The 21,564-nt window shown below is 38.0% G+C and overlaps 1 protein-coding gene across 2 annotated transcripts in view; it reads right to left on the bottom strand.

Annotated features, from left to right (window-relative positions):
* TLL1 (tolloid like 1) overlaps positions 1 to 21,564 on the bottom strand; it is a 222,240-nt gene that overhangs the window by 175,201 nt on the left and 25,475 nt on the right. The window contains exon 2 of one of the 2 annotated variants that reach the window (XM_008000212.3): positions 1,474 to 1,579. The exons of the other annotated variant lie outside the window; for it this stretch is intronic. Within the exon in view, the coding sequence (XP_007998403.1) occupies positions 1,474 to 1,495 (22 nt within the window). The 5' untranslated portion in view covers positions 1,496 to 1,579. The remainder of the gene's footprint in view (positions 1 to 1,473; positions 1,580 to 21,564) is intronic. 2 annotated transcript variants of the gene reach the window in all.

Raw genomic sequence — 21,564 nt, 5'->3', positions numbered from 1 at the left:
AACTGAAGCTACTTTGCATTTGGATGTTGCTGTGTCATGCATTTTAGCTCATTCTATATGAACTACTTTGTTTCTGCTTTAACCAAAATGCACATATAAAAAAGACAACTATCTCTAAGGCTGTTGGATAAAATATCCTGATTTTTGTAAAAGTTTTGTTCTAAATGTTGCATCCAAAAGAATGACGAATTTTATATAGCTTGTTATACTTAGCAAGGCACTTTCGCATATGCCATATGTCATCTCCTTTGGGCCCCATAAGAACCCAGGAGGGTAGGCAGGACAGGTTATCAGGTCTGATGCTGAGAGAACTTAAATAACACTGTGGTAAACAGGGGAGTCTTAACTTTTAGAACTGTATGTTCCATGCTCTTCCCAATACACATGATTTTAATGTGTTTACAAGATAGATTCAATTAAGGAAAGTACTGTTTGTAAAACATTTGTTTGTATAATATTCATTGCTCAAATTTATCTAAGTTAGATCTAAGCCATGAAAAAGGAAAAAAAAAAATAAGCTAATTTGTACTTTTACTTATTGTAGACCTTTGTTTTCCCTCCTGTTCAAATTATCATAATTTTATGCAAAATGTTCTAAAGCTGAACTGTACTAGATAAATGATCTTCACATGATCTCCAAACACGGTTACCATATAACTTATAAACAAAAAGAATATTTGAAAAGAGGTTGAGATCCTCAGGAATTGATGAGAATGAAACTTGATGGGATTGTAATATTTTCTATTCTTTCATCACTTTCTCATCTATCTCTGTTTTTAATGAAAATTCCATCTTAATACAAGCATCAAATTATTACTTCATTATGTTGCCTTATAGGAGAAACCTAATTCTATTCCCCTATAATTTCTCCCAAATAAACATTATTTCTACCATTTCTATTGTCCATTTATGAACATGGTAAGTATTTTCTGATACAATTTACTGAAGTGTTACTTTTGAGAATCATTACATGATTGGGAGTTCCTGAAGGAACATCATTGAAATGATACTAAGCTGTATTAAGCAACAATGCTCAACAACAATTCTCTAACTCTAGCAAAATTAAAACTATTTTCAAAGTTATAAATGTTTCACTTTGCCCACATATGCATTTCTGCCTGACAACTACAGCTCTCTACTTAGTTATAAAGTCCAAGATATTTTTAAATTAGACTTTCTAAGTTTTCTCTTAATTGATGCCAACGTTCAAAGCAACTCCAATGTCCTCAAAGTAGTATTTTCATGGAATTAAAAATATCAATGGATAACTCTAGGGAAATGATGCTTTTCACAGGAGACACATGGCATTTATTATTTGAGAAACACTTCTAAAATTTTATTTTAGGTCAATGGCAGCATTTTGGGGTATGATGCTGACATAAAACACATTGGAAATAGCTATTTATATGGCTGACTTGATACAGACCTCAATCACTGAAGGGATTTAGCCCCCCAAATTAGGAAGTCACTTACATTGACTCTGACCTGCCCTCATGAGAAGTCCAGGTGCTTCTTCTTGAACTTCAAGGGCTCGGGCAGCCCAGGCATTGCCCCAACACTGCTTAGAGCAGTGGTCAGTCTGGAAGTAAAGAAGCACAGTAGTATCCCAGAGTGAGTGTTTTAAACAAGGCCTGCAAGAGGCACTAATACTGCATCCACGTCTGGCCACACGCCATTTCAGACTACAACATTATCCCGCCACAGCAAGAAATGGTGATGAAAGCCTAGAATAAGCTGTATTTATCCAAAGAATCTATCATAAGTGAGTTACAAACACATTTCTCCATATTGCCATTCATTTGGAGGTTAGCCTTGATGGCGTGATAATATTACAACTCCATATTCAAAATAATTATGGAATACACAGAAAGTCAGTTAATTATATATATATATACTATTTGAATTATATTATCTGTAAATAAGAACAAAATTGTAATAATATCATAAAATAGATAAAATTATTTTAATTAAGTAATTAAGTTGCAATTACAAAATATATTGATTTTTGTTTATTCTTCCTTTTTTTTTTTTTTCTTTTTGAGGCAAGGTTTCATTCTGTCACCCAGGCGGGAATGCAGCGGTGTGATCACCACTCACTGCAGCTTTGACCTCCCAGGCTGAAGTGATCCTCCTGCTTCAGCCTCCCAAGTAGTTGGGACTACAGGTGCATACCAACATACTTGGCTAATTTTTATTATTTTTGTAGAGGTGGGGTCTCCCTATGTTGCCCAGTCTAGTTTCAAACTCCTGGGCTCCAGTGATCCTCCTGCTTTGGTCTTTCAAACTGCTGGGATTACAGGTGTGAGTCACTGTGCCTGGTCTATTCTTCCATCTTTTCAAAAAAACCTAATATACGCCTGAAGCTAAAACTAGTCTAATACACATATATTCCATTATTACTGAACAAAGTACAATATAATTTAATTAATACATAGTGCATAAGATTTAGAGTAACCAACTAGAAATACCACAGGGTTTTCTCCCGACCACAAAAGAACTCCATTTACACAGCAGTTTGACTAGTCCAGTTGAGGTACACTGGAGCTACACCAGGATCTTCATTTACTCTCCAGTGTTTCAGGAAATGCAAATGGGTGATTCCTCTGGGGGCATCCACCAAAATCAGGCTTAGCTACACCCCAATGGTTTTGGGGACCCTTACAAACTCAAAATAAAAAACACAAACTGGAAGAAATGAAAATGAAAGCATTGTGGGAGAGAGGAGAAACCACTGTTTAAGAAGAGACCAAGATACTATTTCAATTCTAAAGATAAATAGCTCTATGACTTTACCAAGATTTAGAGCAGGGATCTGTTTCCTCTTGAAACAGTGGCAAAGAAAAAAAAACCCAGAAAACGGTTTTTATAATTGATATGATGGTAGGATCACCAGATGAGCCTTTCAAAAACTAGGAATATTCAGGACCCCTCACAGAGATTCTTATTTCATGCATCTGGGATACAATCTAAATATTAGTTTGTTTGTTTATTTATTTATTTATTTATTTATTTATTTTTGAAACGGAGTCTCGCTCTGTTGCCCAGGCTGGAGTGCTGTGGCGAAATCTCAGCTCACTGCAAGCTCCGCCTCCCGGGTTCACACCATTCTCCTGCCTCAGCCTCCCAAGTAGCTGGGACTATAGGCGCCCGCCACCACGCCCAGCTAATTTTTTGTATTTTTAGTAGAGACAAGGTTCAACTGTGTTAACCAAGATGGTCTCCATCTCCTGACCTCGTGATCCGCCCGCCTCGGCCTCCCAAAGTGCTGGGATTACAGGCGTGAGCCACCGCGCCTGGCAAATATTAGTATTTTTAAGACTTCCCCAAATAATTTCAATGCGCAGCAAGTGTTAAAAGCCACAAATCTGAAATTCCAAATGATCTCAAACCATCTTCCTTGATTCCAGAGATTCTTAGCCTATAAGTGTTCTATGACTGTGTGCCTCCAAATTCTATGATGCTGTACCTTAAGCTCATTCTGTCACACTTAAATCTGAGAAGTACCACATTATTTTTAAAAAAGGATTTAAACTGATGGACCAAAAAAGGCATTACACAACTACTGAACTATAATAAACATAACCTTGACGTTTTTTCCTTCAAATGGTATACTATTATCTTATATGTATATTACTTATTATACTATCATCTTATGCATGTGTATATGTATGCTGTGGTGGGTAAGATATGTATCCAATAATCTTCCAACTAAAATTTCCATTTGTCTAAAATTACATCTTCAAATAACACCAATATTTTTTTATCAACTTAATAAGAAAAAGTAGGATCTTTGCACTGCAAAATTTTAAAGTTACAGTAATGATAAAAAATGTAATTACTCACTAATTTGGCCTTATACATTTCTCACATTTTGAGTTATGCAAGGCTTCAATTATATAATTCTTACATTTTGGATTCTAGAGAGGAAGTTGAAAAAGCAGTCATCAATGCCAAAATCTAAGAAGGCCAAAAGAGTCATTTAAAGGACAACAGAATTAGGAAATAAATACGCCCAATCTTAACTAAAGTGTGCTTCGTAGATGACTCATGCTTTGGGGTAAACAACTGTAAGAGTGAACACTGCACAGGCAAGATGTAAATCCTGTAAATATACAGAAGCACAATCCCATGTAGAGGTGAATATCAACAATAAAAATAAGATAATAAAATATAAAAATATAAATAGATGTTATAAGTACAAATATAATATGACAAAGATATGTCATTCACTAGCAAAGTCTAAGTTTACTTCTAATAAAAGTTACACCTAATACCTATTAAATACTAAGAGCCATAGGATACTAGCATTATTCCCATTTTGTACCCAAGGAAAAAAGGCTCAAAGAAGTTTAGTAACTTCCCCATGTTCTCACATCTGGAAATATCATAATCAGAATTCAAACCTAAGGCAGGCTTGACTCCAGAGATTCTTACCCTGTAAATGTTCTAGAACAGTACAAGAGTAACGGAGAAATCACTTTTAGGTTGTCCTTTATCATAACATGCTAGTCAAACGCTAGAAGCAAGACCATTTTTTGTTTTTTAATTTCAGAAAGACATCAAAAGAATCTACAGAACGTTCATGGACCTTTTCGAAGATGTTACCTTCATTTCTGTACTTTCAAAGGAAGATATTCATCATAAAATATCATGCATTTATGTGCTTGCGAATTGAAAATGAAATTTAAGCCATAAATGCTATATAATATATAAATTCACAATAAACTCTAATGTATTAAACTACAAGAAGCACAAAAATTACCTCAATGTTACCAGAATAAAAATTAACAAAAAAAGGTGGGGGGTGGGCATGAGAAGATAGCATCATGAAAGTAAGAGTTCCAATAATCCTGCAAAATGCCTTTTTTCATCATTAATAATACTATTATTTCATCAAAAATACATGATTTTTCTGGCATTCATGCAAAAATTCTTGGGCAAATGCTCAAATTTGAATGTACAGAAAGGCAGCAGAATCAGTTCTCTGAGGATTTTTTGGTACTAGGTCTTACTCTGCCAATGATTTAATCAAATTCTCCTTGAGCATCACGTTCCTTATTTATAAAAATGAGAGGGTTAAACAATATTGGTGAGTTTTTTTCCCATATAATATTTTAAGAAAGTTTTCAATCATGAAGCAAAGTTGAAAGAATCATACAATAAGCACCCCGACATATATCTTTCACCTACCTTCTACCATTACTATGTTACTATACTTGCTTCATTGTGTACCCACCCTATATCTATCCATCACTGCACATTATTTCTGGTTCACTTCAAAATAATTCAGTCACTGATGTACACCTTCCCCTAAATAGTTCAGTGTGCCATAATTGAGTTCAGTAATTTTTTCATCTTTTTATATAAAATTTATAAATCTTAAGTGTGCACTCAATTCATTTTAATAAATGCATGCACCCAACGCCTATCAAAATATGAAATATTGTATTAGTGTGTTTTAAAATTTGTTTTCTAAGTAACAGAGACCAAGATATAAAACAGGTATAAGCAAAATGGCTTTATGAGAAGTAAGTAAAAGTGAAGATCTTCACCCTCAGGGGGTCCTTCTACCCTGACTCAGGGATTCCAAGAGCTCCAGTTCTTCAAAATGGGGAAAATCATCTGATCAGATGCTCTCAAAGATCCCTTCCAGCTCTCTATGGAAATGCCTCTGACCACAGACGAAAGTAATTAAACTACTCTGCCTTTCACCAAACATGAAACAAGGCCAACTTCTCAAAGCTTGCAAGTTTCACTGGTAAGTTATAATTGGTTTAATTATTTGTTTATTATGCTTAAGGCAATCCCAGGTTTGTGTCTTGGATAGTCATCTTTTTTTAAGTGATTTTGAATAGTAATTAATATTTTTCTATACTAGGGCCAAGCTGTAGTCACAAACTGGAATACGCCTTCATACATTATGGCCAGTTACCAAATACAATACTACTAGGGGTAGGTATTTACAGTCAAGAGTGGAGTTTTCTATACATAGAGGAATTACAATTCCTGCTGAGATCAATCAGTCTTGGGAGCATGCACGCTCCCTCTGTCTCTCTGACCTTAACATAAGCTGTAGCCTTTGAATAAACAAAGCCCCTCCAGGGAAATGTGAGCGGCTAGCCCTGCTCCTCCCTCACGTGTAACTCTAGGCAAGTCTCCCAGCCGTCCTGGGCCTCAGTTTTATGGTTGGTAACACTGAGGGAGGGGTGACTAAATAATCTTCGGCATTAATAACTTCAATCATATGAACAGTGAACACAAAATTCACTTCAAAAAAGCCAACTTCCTGCAGACAATTAAGTACCTGGAAAAGAAAGCTATAAACCTGTAATTCATCAGATCACTCGATCATCATAAACATTCAGTCCTAACCACAGATTTGACTCAGACTACAGGAAGACTTAATCCTGTTCTCAGTATTTACACAGATATTTTTAAACAGCTCATTCTTGTTTCTCTGACACAAAACTTTCTCTTTTTTTCCCCCAGATTATCTTCCTTAAAAAGAATTCCAGTTTGAGCTATTAGTATTTATTGAACTTTCTAGAACTTCACAAAGGTCAATATTACTTATAATATAGTACATATGTATGCAACGGGGCCCAAGGAATGATGATCTCTCCTCTGTACTTCTTGTTATTTATGTTTTAGCCAGTCTATTGATCATCAATAATGCCTACGATAAAGGTAATATAAAAAGACACACTCCATGGGTAACTCAAGTAAATCAGAATTAGTAGACTGGAGAGACAATGCTGGTGGGAAGAGTTTGAACCATGAGCATATTCATTGCTCAGGACTGTTGGCAGACATTCTCCATGGATCCCTTGGGTTTCTGCACATCTTGTCAGTAGAAGTACTGATCTGATGTCCTTTGTTCTAGATTATATTTTTAAACATTTTTCTATAGGGAACAACCTAGCCAGATACAGCAGAGGACAGATTTGTTTGCTGATCAGTATAACAGCTCTTTCTGGGAAAAATCTTGGACAGGTTTGCTTGCAGCCTGTTATAAAAGAGTTCCCTAAGTTCAGGGTCCTCAGTTGTGACAAGGGTCCTCTGCATTCACAGTATCCACCTTCCCACTCCACATCACCCCCAAAGGACTTAGGGTGCAAGAGGAACTCATCACAAAAATGAATTTCATACTGTTTGCTATGCTAGACATAATAAAGGTCTTCATCTCTGAAGAAAGAGCTACTGTGAGCAACTATGAAATTGTGGCAGCCTGACAAGTTAAATGTCACAGTTCTTCACAAAGACATTGTCATTATCCATGCTTGTTATCTGGGTGCAACCTCTGTTCATCTGAAGAATCACTCAGTCTTTCAGGTAACACTGCACTGGCTTAAACATCATGCCTCTGCATAACTTTCCTGACAGACAAATTGCAGTTCATAGAATCAAAAAATTATTAATGTTTATTTAGAAAACAAATTCTAGGGGAAAAAAATAACATGAGTAAGTTCAAGATTTATTTATATCTATATAAATATAACATTTTTAGTAGAGGCTATTGTTTTCTGGGGTAGCGATGGATAAACAAACCCTATGAATATTTTTCACATGGGAATAGAAAAAAAGCCAAACAGGAAATACTACCTAATGAAGGTAATGATCGTAAAAAATAGGTAAACATAGGCCGGGCGCGGTGGCTCAAGCCTGTAATCCCAGCACTTTGGGAGGCCGAGACGGGCGGATCACGAGGTCAGCAGATCGAGACCATCCTGGCTAACACGGTGAAACCCCGTCTTTACTAAAAAATACAAAAAAAAACTAGCCGGGCGAGGTGGCGGGCGTCTGTAGTCCCAGCTACTCGGGAGGCTGAGGGAGGAGAATGGCGTAAACCCGGGAGGCGGAGCTTGCAGTGAGCTGAGATCTGGCCACAGCACTCTAGCCTGGGCGACAGAGCGAGACTCCGTCTCAAAAAAAAAAAAAAAAAAAAAAATAGGTAAACATTCCTAAAAGAGTTTAAACATCATTTCTTGAAGGTGCTAGAAGCAACCAAAGAAGGCAAAGAATGAGAGGATTCCAGAGATTTACTACATTGCTTTCTCTCTCTCTCTTTTTTTTTTTTTTTTTTTTTTTTGGAGACAGGGTCTCACTCTGTCACCCAGGCATCCAGGCTGGAGTGCAGGGGCCATCATGGCTCACTACAACCTCGACCTTTCCAGTTCAAGAGATCCTCTAACCTCAGCCTCCTGGGTAGCTAGGACCACAGGCACACACCACCACACTCGGGTCATTGTTTGTACTTTTTGTAGAGATAGGGTTTCATCCTGTTGCCAAGGCTGGTCGCAAACCCCTGGTCTCAAGCAGTACACCTGTGTTAGCCTCCCAAAGTGCTGGGATTACAGATGTAAACCACCGTGCCCAGCCTACGTTGCCAAACTTCCCCAGTGGATGCTATAAATAGTACCCAAACTTCCCCAGTGGATGCTGTAAATAATTATAAACTAAAATATAAGTCTTTTACATAGTATCTCAGTTTAAATGGCTATTATGAGACAACTGTTAAATTGTATGACCGCAAATTAAGGGCAAGATGCAGAATGGGAAGGCTCAGTGATATAGGATTCTGTTTCATAACACAGTACTTGCATATTTTCAACTAGACCTTCATACTTAAAAAGCATCAGCTTTGCCCTGAATTTCTCAGGTGAGTAAGCTACATATCATTGATTTGCTTTAAGCAGTTCTTTCTAATCAAGCCATATTTCAAAAAGTAACATCTATATGCTATCTCTGAGAAACAGTATGAGATACCAAACACTCAGCTCTGAAAGGGCTTTCTCTCACAATAAAAACAGACAACATTCTGCAACATGAGGATATAAACTATGTTTCTTTCTAGAATCTATTAAGATTCTTAGAATTTCAGAGACACATATTAAAGAGTCACTGAGTTAATTAGCATAAATAATTTCATTTTCACAGAAGACTTTAATCATAACAAACTATCATGTACTAAGGGAGTTTCGTTGGTATTTTTTTAAGTCAATGATCTGGACTTGTTACTTAAATAAGAAAAGTATCCATTGGGAAATTGGCCGAAATCTCTTATTTCAAAAACTGCTTGGAATAAACATGTAATTACTTCATAGTTCATGTGGCATGGTGATGATTTTTTCAAATATTTGCTCGTGAACTCCAATGCATAATTAAGGTATTTTATATTTGATTAAAGAAGAAAAATGAGAAAAAGAAAAGAACTCAATCCAAAAGCTTTTTTTTTTTTTTTCATTCTATGGTAAGATAAGCACCTCTATGGGAAATGTGATTTCAAATGTAATTTTCTATGACGTGCTTACACAACAGTAAGTATAAACAGATACTTTTTTTAAAAGGGAATAGAATGCAGTCTTGTTATAATTATCTCTCAATAAAAAAGTCCCTAATCTAGATACCCTGACAGAATGATACCTGAGTCCCTAACTTCTCACATGCTATTGAACAACTGCGGAATGAGGAGGAAATCTACTTGGCAACCTGCTTCCAGTGAAGCTCTCACATGGGCAGGGATTCTAATCAGGCTGTGCCTGAAAGCTCTCTTTTCAATATAGATTTCCAGATCCCAATCCAAGCAACTGGTTTTGCACTTCTGATTTGTACTTTAGAGTCTTTAATTTTAAGAAATGTCTCCAGGTGCTTCTAATGCTTTGGCAGGTTTGACAGCTGTTGACATGGGTCACAGACACTGAGTAGGAAACCAGAACAGTAAGCAAACCAAATCAAGTTTTAGAATGAAAAGTAGGAAGCAACAAAGGAGTGGATCAGATCTGAGAGGGCTCCGTGGCTGACAATGAAGACAGAAGAGGAATTCTGACATCTGAATAAGACAGTGTGTTAAGACCAGGAACACAGTCAGGAAACTAGGTGTACGGGCCCCTTGATTGCTAAACAAGGCAACAGTGCTTCCAACAGAAAGTCTATTGTTTTATTTTCTGGATCCAGGGGCAATACCATGCTTAAGAACACCATTACTTTGGGAGGTCGAGGTGGGCGGATCACGAGGTCAGGAGATCGAGACCATCCCGGCTAACACGGCGAAACCCCCATCTCTACTGAAAAATACAAAAAACTAGCCGGGCGAGGTGGCGGGTGCCTATAGTCCCAGCTGCTCGGGAGGCTGAGGCAGGAGAATGGCGGGAACCCAGGAAGCGGAGCTTGTAGTGAGCTGAGATCCGGCCACTGCACTCCAGCCAGGGTGACAGAGCGAGACTCCGTCCAAAAAAAAAAAGAACACCATTTACTTAATTTTTCCTGCAGCATGAAGAAATACTGTCACATTAAACAGATCCATTAATTACAAGACATTTGGGTTTCAGGAACATTCAAGCTGGGGCAAAAATGCATTTTATGAATGAAATACATGAAGGTAGGGTTATATGATTATGAGGCACTGGAAGAACATTGAGCAGTTTACTTAGTTAACTTAAAAAGTCAACTTGAAAATTAAAAAGAGGGGGTTCAGAAATGAGAGCACTTGACAAAATCAAGCAGATTCTGGTTTCTCTCTTTGTAAACCAAAATAAATCATTGCTTTCCTATATCAAGGAAGGTGTTTACCACCAAAAAGACTGAGACAGCAGAAGTATTTAGTGATTATGATTTCAGGCTTAGATTACTCTCCACATCAAAGATATGAATCAACCTAAGTGTTCCTTAATGCATGAATGGATAAGGAAAATGTGGTGTATACACAAAATGTAATACTATTCAGCCATAAAAAATAATGAAATCACATCATTTGCAGCAACATGGATGGAACTGGAGATCATTATGTTAAGTGTAATAAGTCCAGTACAGAAAGACAAATATTGCATGTACTCACTCACATGCAGGAGCTTAAAAAAGTTGATCTTATGGAGGTAGAAAGTAAAATAATAATAATCAGAGACTGGGAAGAACATGGGTGTGGGAGGGATGAATAGAGACTGGCTAATGTGTAACAAAACACAGATAGAGGGAGTAAGTTCCAGTGTTTGATAGTAGAGTAGGGTGACTATAGATAATAATAACACATTATATATCTCAAAATAGCTAGAAGTGAGGACTTGAAATGCTCTGCACATGTAGAAATGATCAATGCTCCAAGTGATGGATACCCTAAATGCCCCAAGTTGATCATTACACATTCTATTCATGTAACATAATATCACATGTACCCCACAAATATGTACCAATATTATGTGTCTATCAACAAAAAAAAGATTTTAGGCATAGCACTCAGGCTTGGGTTTCATCACTTAGCAGCTATATAATCATGGGCATGTTACTTAATCTTGATAAGCCCCAGTGTTCTCATATATAAAATTGGATAATGGGCTATAATAATATTAACTGATTCAGGTGATGGCCATAGTTATTTGACATAATGCATTGTTTTATTAAATTACTTAGTACTGGTCCAAATTCCAATTTTAGCCTTATAGTATTATCAGAGCATTTCAGTTAACTGATTTTCCTGAAAACATCAATGCAAAGATTGTCTTCTGTATACTAGTTACAAAAGGGCCCCACATCTTGAAATGTGTGGCTCTACATAGGATTACAAGATGCCAGAGATGGAATTGGTTTTAGGGACTCTTGAAAATTCCCTAATTTTATAGCAGAAGAAACTAAGACTTAGAAATCGATGGATATCAGCCACATTTTTCTGCTGGTGTCTAGAAATTGCTTAACTGAATTTTGTCTTACAGGTTTTCCCATTTTCAATTTTTGATTAAACTAAAAAAAGTAGCACATACAATTTATTAATATTATTAATAATTCAAATAATAATGAAGAGGAAAGTAAAAAATCCTCCATTTGTTGCCCCGTCTAAGCCCATCTGCTCCCAAGAAGTTACTCCTGGATCTAGGCGTCCTCCCAGACCTTTTTAATGAGCTTATAAATCCATCCTGTAAGAAAGTCATGTTCTCAGAAACAAACTAAGCCTTAAGAAACTAGTTTCCAGGCTTTCCGCAAGTGAAACAGCCAGGACTGGTATCCAAGTTTCCTGATTCTCAGCTCGTGCTTTTCACCACACCATGATTCCTCCTGTCCTTGTAGGTCATACTTCTGTTTGGGTTCCAAGTGTTCTCTTATTTTCCTTAATGGCAGCTCCTTTTCTCTAGTTTGTTCTGGCCTCTGTTTCCTGCTTATAAAATATATCACCCTAGAAATTTATAAAGATCTTTGTAAGTAGGTATTTGGGGAAAACAAAACTGTGCTACTATTCTTGCAAAACTACATGTAACACTCTCACCTCTAGTCTCAGTTTCTTTATGTTAAAAATGAGGATAATGATCCCTGTTACATACTTCTCACTCTCTTATTATGAGAACTAAATAATGGCTTAATCCCATAAATAAAAATGTTTGATCACTATAGTCTTTTATTACGGACTTTTGTTGGACAATTCGATGTCTATCGTACCACGAGGCCCACAGCATGGTCTACAGACAAAACTCACTAGGTTGCTTTGAAGTTACGTTTCATCAAACCCTTATAGCTTTTCCCACATTCCATGGCCTCACTTCAGCTCCTTCTAAAGCAACTGCATTAGGATCAGGCTCCTTATTGGTTCCTCCTCATTTCCAAGAACTCAAAACGCTGAAATGTTCCAGACCTAAGTCCTTGGAACTCTTTTCTTTATCTACAGTCATTCTCCTAGTGATGCCACCTAATCTTACCACTACGAATATCACCTGCATTCTGACAGCTTCTAAATTCATGACTCTCCTCTGAACTTTAAACCTGTGTCCACCTGCCTACTTCAACTTACTGTTTGAATGTTTGACTGGCATCTCAACTCTACATGTCTAACTCAACCCTTACCTCCTCCTTTCTCAGTTGTTTCCCATCTCATTCAACCATAATTTTATGCTTCTAGTTGCTCAAGTTTTAAACTTGGCAGCCGTTCTTCTCTTTTTTCTTTCTTTTTTTTTTTTTTTTTTTTTTCCTGAGACGGAGTCTTACTCTATCACCCAGACTGGAATGCAGTGGCACAATCTCTGCTCACTGAAACCTCTGCCTTCTGGGTTCAAGTGATTATTCTGCCTTGCCTCCCAAGTAGCTGGGATTATAGGCGTGTGCCACCACGCCCGGCTAATTTTTGTATTTTTATTAGAGATGGGGTTTCACCATGATGGCCAGGTTGGTCTCAAACTTCTGACCTCAAGTGATCTGCCTGCCTCGGCCTCCCAAAGTGCTGGGATTACAGGCATGAGCCATTCTTGATTCCTCCTCTTAAAACCCTACAATCAGTTCATCAACATATCCAGTTGGCTCTACCTTCAAAATACATCCAGAATCCACACACTTCCCTCCAACTCCATAACTAACACTTTGGCCCATGCCACAACCGCGCCTGGCCTGGATTACTGCAAGGGTCTGCTCACACTCTCTCCTGCCTCTGTGCTTGACCTACCCCTTCCTATCACAGGTATTTTCTCAGCCATTTAAAAAGCTAAATATCGAGTCCCTCTCTGCTTCTGTATCTCCAGCCTCCTTTACCTGAATTCCATGCAGACTGATATTGGTTTAGTGCTTTCCACTTTTCCTTTTCTTTTCTTTTTTTTTTTTTTTTTTTTTTGAGACAGGGTCTCACTCTGTCACCCCGGCTGTTAGAGTACAGCACGACCATGGCTCACTACAGCCTTTCCCTCCCAGGCTCAGGTGATCCTCTCATCTCAGTCTCCTGAGTAGCTGGGACTACAGGCACATGTCACCACACCTGGATAATTTTTAGTACAGATGGGGTTTCTGCCATGTTTCCCAGGCTGATTTTGAACCCTGGGCTCAAGTGATCCTCCTGCCTTGACCTCCCAAAGTGCTGGGATTACAGGCACGAACCACCGTGCCTGACCCATCCTTCTATTTAAAGGGTGCTACAATGCAAAACTTAGATGATTTGGAGTTGGAAGACCTGGGTATAAGTAGCACCTCCACCACTTACCAGCTGTGTAAGAAAGTCATTTAACTCTTCTAAATGTCAAATTATTTTTAAAATGAGAATAACAATTACTACTTATTCTATCAAGTTGCTGTAAAATCAAATTACATATTTAAAATTGCTTTGAAAAACATCAAGTGCCAGAGAAACATTTAGCATTCGTTGTAATTTTGTCCTTCCTATCTACTCAAAACCCAGCTCATAACTATTGTGAAGCACTTCCATGGTGAACTGGTAAAGAGTATCTCTTCCTTTACAGGCCTATAGCACTGTTTGTTGGAAACATTTGTTATACTTTGTATCAACTGATATAATTGTCCTGAACATGTATTTCAATATTGGAAAGCTGCTTAACTTACCAGAAGTTTATAAAATTGTCTTATATGGCCGGGAGTGGTGGCTCACGCCTGTAATCCCAGCACTTTGGGAGGCCAAGGCGGGTGGATCACTTGAGGTCGGGAGTTCGAGACCAGCTGGCCCACATGTTCAGTGAAAACCTGTCTCTACTAAAAACACAAAATTAGCCGGGTGTGGTGGTGCATGCCTGTAATTCCAGCTACTCAGGAGGCTGAGGCAGGAGAATTGCTTGAACCCAGTGAGCCGAGATCGCGCCATTGCGCTCCAGCCTGGGTAACAAGATCAAAACTCCATCTCAAAAAAAAAAAAAAAAAAAAAGTCTTGCATTAAGTTAATCTTATTCTATATTTTATTAAACTAATCTGTATACTTATTGTGTTACTCCTGACCAGACATACTCTCTTTGCAGGTCAAGATACCTTCTACAAGTTACCCTTTTAATTCCTCACATATTCCACACATACCTAGTGAAATAAAATACACACATTTTTATAGCTGTTGTGGGTACTTGGATTCAATGAACAGGCTATTTAGATTCAATGTATCATGATGAGCAAAATCATGCTTCCCGTGTTAAAAGAAATGTCTACTACAGCCCTAAAAAAAAAAAAAAAAAAAAAAAAGACTTGAGTCCAAAGACAGTCTTTTAACAAAAACATTACTATGACATACTCTTAAACTATGAACATAGTTTAATTCATGCTAAACTGGGGTCACAAGTGTACTCTTCATGAGGACAGACATAAAACTGTATGTTTTTAATTTTTAAACTTTTTCGAGACCGTTGATACATTTGTGTCAAAAACACAAACTGAATTTTCAAGAAAAATATGCAAGCTGTCAGAATCTCTTGAGCCTGTTTTGTTTCACGTGTTTTCATTGCAAACAATTACTGAAATAAATGTTGACTGATTTCTCTATTACAATGATGCAGAAAATATAAAACAGGTTTAAAGAAAACTCAGAATTATGAAACTAAAATTTTGGAAATGATTCTGATTCCTTGGTGGAACAGTTCCTTGGATATGACACTGAACCAAACAAACAAACAAACAAATTGGAGAAATAAACTGACAAAAGGATCTGTAGTCTACTATCCTATAAAATCACTATACTAAGATGCAGGCCTAATTCAAACAGACAATCTACTAAGAGTGAATAAAACCAAATTTTTAAAAAATTGTCTACTCACGACTCTTTCATGGATGAGCCTGAAAAACTGCAATAATTAATCTAAAGCTAATTAAATATATCTCATCTCCTTTCTTATAATCTAAGTAATTCCGAGATTTTCACCTAAACTGGTTGGTTGTATAATTTCACCACTTATTAAAATAGTTTGTATTTCCTCTGTTTCTCCAAATGGAGCAGCAGTACAAGAAGCTATTAAAAGCCCAGGCTTGGAGTCAAGCCACTTTTGTTCAAATCCTAGCCCTCGTATTTCTTAACTTTGTGACAGGGAAGATTAACCTCTTTGTGTCTCAGTTTCCTCACGTGTTAAGTTGGTATTGGAACAATATCTACCTTATAAGGTTATTATGAGTATTAGAACTAATATTTTTACTTAATATACGACAACACCCTGGCACATAGTACATACTATGTGTTTGCTATTATTAATTTTGATTAACTATAGAGGTTAACACGCATTTTCTTAAAGGGCCAAAAAATAAATATTTTAGGCTTTCTAGAGGCTCACACTATCTATAGTGGCTGCAACTAGTCAAATATGCTGTTGTAGCATTAAAGTAGCCATAGACAATACAAAAAAGAATGAACACGGCTATGTTCCAATAAAACTTTTGGAATGAAAATTTTATTTGCCAAAACAGGCATCGGGCCTTAGTTTGCTGACTCCTGAATTATAATATGTACAAAACTGCTCCTATTCTAGAAATGAACTATGCCATTATGACTCTCAAAAGGCAAGCAGAGTCATTCCTAGAACATAATGACGGTATCTGCCTCATCAGACATTTGTGGGGGTGTCTCACTGGTGAGGGACTGGGAAGTGAGTCAGAAAAGCAACCAATGATGCTTTTCAAAAATAGATTCGGAATCTTAATGTTTGTTTTAACACACTCAGACACTTTCTCTTCACTTCAACCCCTAATCCTAACCAGTTCCAACATTATCACTCTTAATTGTTCTATGCTCACTTCAAAGTTGTATGTGATGCTAAATTTAACCAAATTTCACCTCTATAAAAGTAGGAGTGTGTGTAATTCCAGGGAAGAGGTGCAAGCAGGGCATGGCAGTAAACAGGAAGACAACAGGAGGAGAAGATGACGAGGTAAATAAGGCCCAAGAGATAAGATCTAAACAGGGGTCAACAGAACGTCACAATAACCAGGAAGAATTTAGTACACAAAATCTTTGTGAATCAAGACATTATAATATAGGGCTAAAGGAAAGTGTAATATGAGTTTAATCTGATGAGGGAAATATTTAAATTTTTGTTCAATTAAAATCCAACATAAGTTGAATTTCAATCTCAACAACTTTATTGAATAAAATCAACATAAAATAATCCACATTCTAAAGTGTACATTTTGTTGACTTATTCACCTAAGGATGGGCATTTTGGTTGTTTCCAATTTGGGACAATTATGTATAAAATTATTGTGAATAAAGGTTTGTAGGGACATATGCTTTCGTTTCTCTTTGGTAAATGTATGTGAATGGGATAGCTGGATCACATAGCAGGTGTAAGTTTAAATTGTTTAGGAATTGCCAAACAGTTTTCCAAAATTCTATTGTTTTACACTTCCACAGTATTGTATGAGCACTGCAGTTACTTCACCAACACTTGGTATTTATTATCAAGCATTTTGAGGGGTACTGGTCCAGTATTTTGTAAATTGCCCTTCATTTGCCTAATGGTCTATTGGAGCCATTCTAATAGGTTAAAGAAGTATCTCATTGTGGCTTTAATTTGCATTTTCCTCATAGCTGATGTTAACCTTATTTCCATGTGCTTATTTTCCATCCAATTTCTCTTTTTGATAAAGTGTATTTGGAAAAGCATTTAAATACATTGCTTATTTTTTATTAAGTTGTTAGTTTTCTTATTAGATTTTGAGAATGCTTTATAGGTTGCATATGCAAGTCTTCATCAGAGATGTGAATTGAAAAGATTTTCTCTAAATCCATGGCTTATATTTTCATTTATTGAAACGATTTGTGAAATTAGAAAATATTTACTATTACACAGGAAAACAAAACATGGTGCTTTATTAATTAAGAAGTAACTGATTTGGTGATAGATAAATCTACATATCAGAAAATATTCTACAAATTATAATTTATCATAGAATTATCTAAGGGTTCAAATGAGACAGAAATCTTCATTCTGTCTCCTCTAATTCCTCCTTCTTCCCTGACTGCTAATAAGGGATACACACTTTGGCAAAATATCCTGCCCATCATATTGACACAGGTTATCAACTTCACCTTCACAGAACTAAGAACAAATGCCAAGAGAGCTAGTGTAATACCAAGACTGAATTAGTCAAACAAACAGGGACAGAAACCAAATTAGAAACCAAAAGACCTGGATACAGGTAGGAATGGACGAATGAGAAAACATGGCATTTTTCCAGGAATAATGAAGTAATAATCTTATTAGACTTCAGAGCAATTAGTTGGCTGAGTAATCAACTGGCTGAGTAAAACTGTACTCATAGGCAAGTTCTTCCATTTTCTAGGAAACGTTTCATGGATTTTAACTGTTCTAGACTTCAGAGCACAGAAAATGAAGGAAAACTTGACTGTAACATTAATACAGACTTTTTTGAAAAAGATGCCATATAAAAAGAAAAATCACAAAATAACGGAAGATACATGCAAAATTCTAACATATTAACAACAAGAAACTAGTGTTTGTTAAACGTGTAACATAAAAAGACTAAATGAGATTTTTTCCTGAAATATAATGGTGGTAAATGTATTTTATTTGCTTTTATATTAAAAAACTACATATTTTATATATACTGCTTGATGAATTTGGAGGTAAGCATCCACCCATGAAACCTATGACATAGATTTTACAATACATGCCATAAACCTCTTGTCATCACCAAAAGTGTCTTTCTGCCCTATTATTTATTATTATTACTATTATTATTGTGTGTGTGTGTGTGTGTGTGTATGTATGTGTGTGATAAGAACTTAAGATGTACCCTCTGCCAGGCGCGGTGGCTCACGACGGTAATCCCAGCACTTTGGGAGGCCGAGGGAGGCAGATCACAAGGTCAGAAGTTTGAGACCCACCTGGTTAATATGGTGAAACTCCGTCTCTACTAAAAATACAAAAATTAGTTGGGCGTGGTGGCGCACACCTGTGGTCCCAGCTACTCAGGTGGCTGAGGCGGAAGAATCGCTTGAACCCGGGAGGCAGAGCTTGCAGTCAGCCAAGATTGCGCCACTGCACTCCAGCCTGGGCGACAGAGTGAGACTCCATCTCGAAAAAAAAAAAAAAAAAAAAAGATATATCCTCTTAGAAAAAATGTTAGTATCCAATACAGTATTGTCACTTTCTTTGTTTTGTTTTTGAGACGGAGTCTTGCTCTGTTGCGCAGGCTGGAGTGCAGTGGTGCGATGTGGGCTCACTGCAACCTCCACCTCCTGGGTTCAAGTCATTCTCCTGCCTCAGCCTCCTGAATAGCTGAGACCACAGGCATGCACCACCATACGCTGCTAATTTTTGTATTTTAGTAGAGATGGGGTTTCCCTATGTTGGCCAGGCTGGCCTTGAACTCCTGACCTCGGGTGATCCGCCCACCTCAGCCTCCCAAAGTGCTGGGATTACAGGTGTGAGCTACTATGCCCGGCCTATTGTCACTTTCTTAAAATTATCTTTTGATGAGCAGAACTTATTAATTTTGATGAAGTATAGTTTATCAATTATCTCACGCACAGTGTTGTTGGTATCTTAAATCTTTGCCCAACTGAAAGTCACAAAAATTTTCTCCAATATATTCTTAAACAAGTTTTAGAACTTTAGGTTTTACATCTAAGTCTTTGATTCATTTTCAATTAATGTTTTATATGGTGCTGTATATGTATCAACAATTGGGGGTGGGTTTTACCCAGAGATATCTAATTGTTCCAGTCCCATTTGTTGAAAAGACTATACTTGGTGTGTGTCTAGGAAGATGGCCAAATAGGAACAGCTCCAGTCTGCAGCTCCTAGCAAGATCAACACAGAAGATGGGTGATTTCTGCAGTTCCAACTGAGGTATCCAGCTCATCTCACTGGGACTGGTTAGACAGTGTGTGCAGCCCACAAAGGGCAAGCCAAAGCAGGGTAGGGCGTCACCTCACCCCGGAAGGAAAAGGGGTCAGGGAACTCCCTCCTCTAGCCAAGGGAAGCCATGAAGGACCATGAGGTGAGGAACGGTGCATTCCGGCCCAAATACTGCTTTTCCCACAGCCTTTGCCTACCTGCAGACTAGGAGATTCCCTCGGATGCCTATGGCACCAGGGCCCTAGGTTTTAAACACAAAACTGGGCAGCCATTTGGGCAGACACTGAGCTAGCAACAGGAGTTATTTATTTATTTATTTTTTCATACCCCAGTGGCACCTGGAACGCCAGTGAGACGGAACCACTCACTCCCCTGGAAAGGGGGCTGAAGCCAGGGAGCCAAGTTGTCTAGCTCAGTGGATCGCACCCACATGGAGCACAGCAAGCTAAAATCCACCGTCTTGAAATTCTTGCTGCCAGCACAGCAGTCTAAAGTCAACTGGGATGCTCCAGCTTGGTAGTGGGAGGGGCGTCCACCATTACTGAGGCTTGAGTAGTTGGTTTTCCCCTCATAGTTTAAATAAACACGCCTGGAAGTTCGAACTGGGCAGAGCCCACTGCTGCTCGACAAAGCCACTATAGCCAGACGGCCTCTCTAGATCCCTCCTCTCTGGACAGGGAATCTCTGAAAGAAAGGCAACAGACCCAGTCAGGGGCTTATACATAAAACTCCCATCTCCCTGGGACAGAGCACCTGGGAGAAAGGGTGGCTGTGGGCACAGCTTCAGCAGACTTAAATGTTCCTGCCTTCTGGCTCTGAAGAGAGCCATGGATCTCTCAACACAGCACTCCAGCTCTGTTAAGGAACAGATTGCCTCTTCAGGTGGGTCCCTGACCACAGTGCCTGCTACCTGGGCGTCACCTCCCAGCGGGGATTAACAGACACCATACAGGAGAGCTCCCGCTGGCATCTGGTGGGTGCCCCTCTGGGACGAAGCTTACAGACGAAGGAACAGGAAGCAATCTTTGCTGTTCTGCAGCCTCCACTAGTGATACTCAGGCAAACAGGGTCTGGAGTGGACCTTCAGCAAAATCCAGCAGACTTTCAGCAGAGGGGCATGACTGTTAGAAGGAAAACTAACAAACAGAAAGGATTAGCATCTACATCAACCAAAACGACATCCACACAAAATCTTCATCTGAAGGTCATCAGTATCAAAGACCAAAAGTAGATAAATTCATGAAGATGAGGAAAAACCAGCACAAAAGGATTGAAAATTCCCAAACAAGAACACCTCTTCTCCTCCTCCAAAGGATCACAACTCCTCACCCGCAAGGGAACAAAACTGGGCAGAGAATGAATTTGATGAATTGACAGAAGTAGGCTTCAGAAGGTGGGTAATAAAAAACTCCTCTGAGCTAAAGGAGCATGTTCTGACCCAATGCAAGGAAGCTAAGAACCTTAAGAAAAGATTAGAGGAATTGTTAATGAGACTAACCAATTCAGAGAAGAACACAAATGACCTGAAGGAGCTAAAAAACACAGCATGCGAACTTCATGAAGAAAACATAAGTATCAATAGCTGAATCAACCAAGCAGAAGAACAAATGTCAGAGGTTGAAGATCAACTTAATGAAATAAAGTGTGAAGACAAGATTAGAGAAAAAATAATGAAAAAAGTATGAAGAAAGCCTCCAAGAAATATGGGACTATGTGAAAAGACCAAACCTACATTTGATTGGTGTACCTGAAAGTGATGGGGAGAATGGAACCAAGTTGGAAAACACTCTTCAGGATACGATCCAGGAGAACTTCCCCAACCTAACAAGGCAGGCCAACATTAAAATTCAGGAAATACAGAGAACACCACAAAGATACTCCTTGAGAATAGCAAACCCAAGACACATAATTGTCAGATTCACCAAGGTTGAAATGAAGGAAAAAATGTTAAGGGCAGCAAGACAGAAAGATCACTTTATCCGCAAAGGGAAGTCCATCAGAATAACAGAGGATCTCTCTG

This window comes from Chlorocebus sabaeus, chromosome 7 (assembly GCF_047675955.1).
Source record: "Chlorocebus sabaeus isolate Y175 chromosome 7, mChlSab1.0.hap1, whole genome shotgun sequence".
NCBI lineage: Eukaryota > Metazoa > Chordata > Mammalia > Primates > Cercopithecidae > Chlorocebus > Chlorocebus sabaeus.
This window is presented reverse-complemented; position numbering and strand designations above follow the sequence as displayed.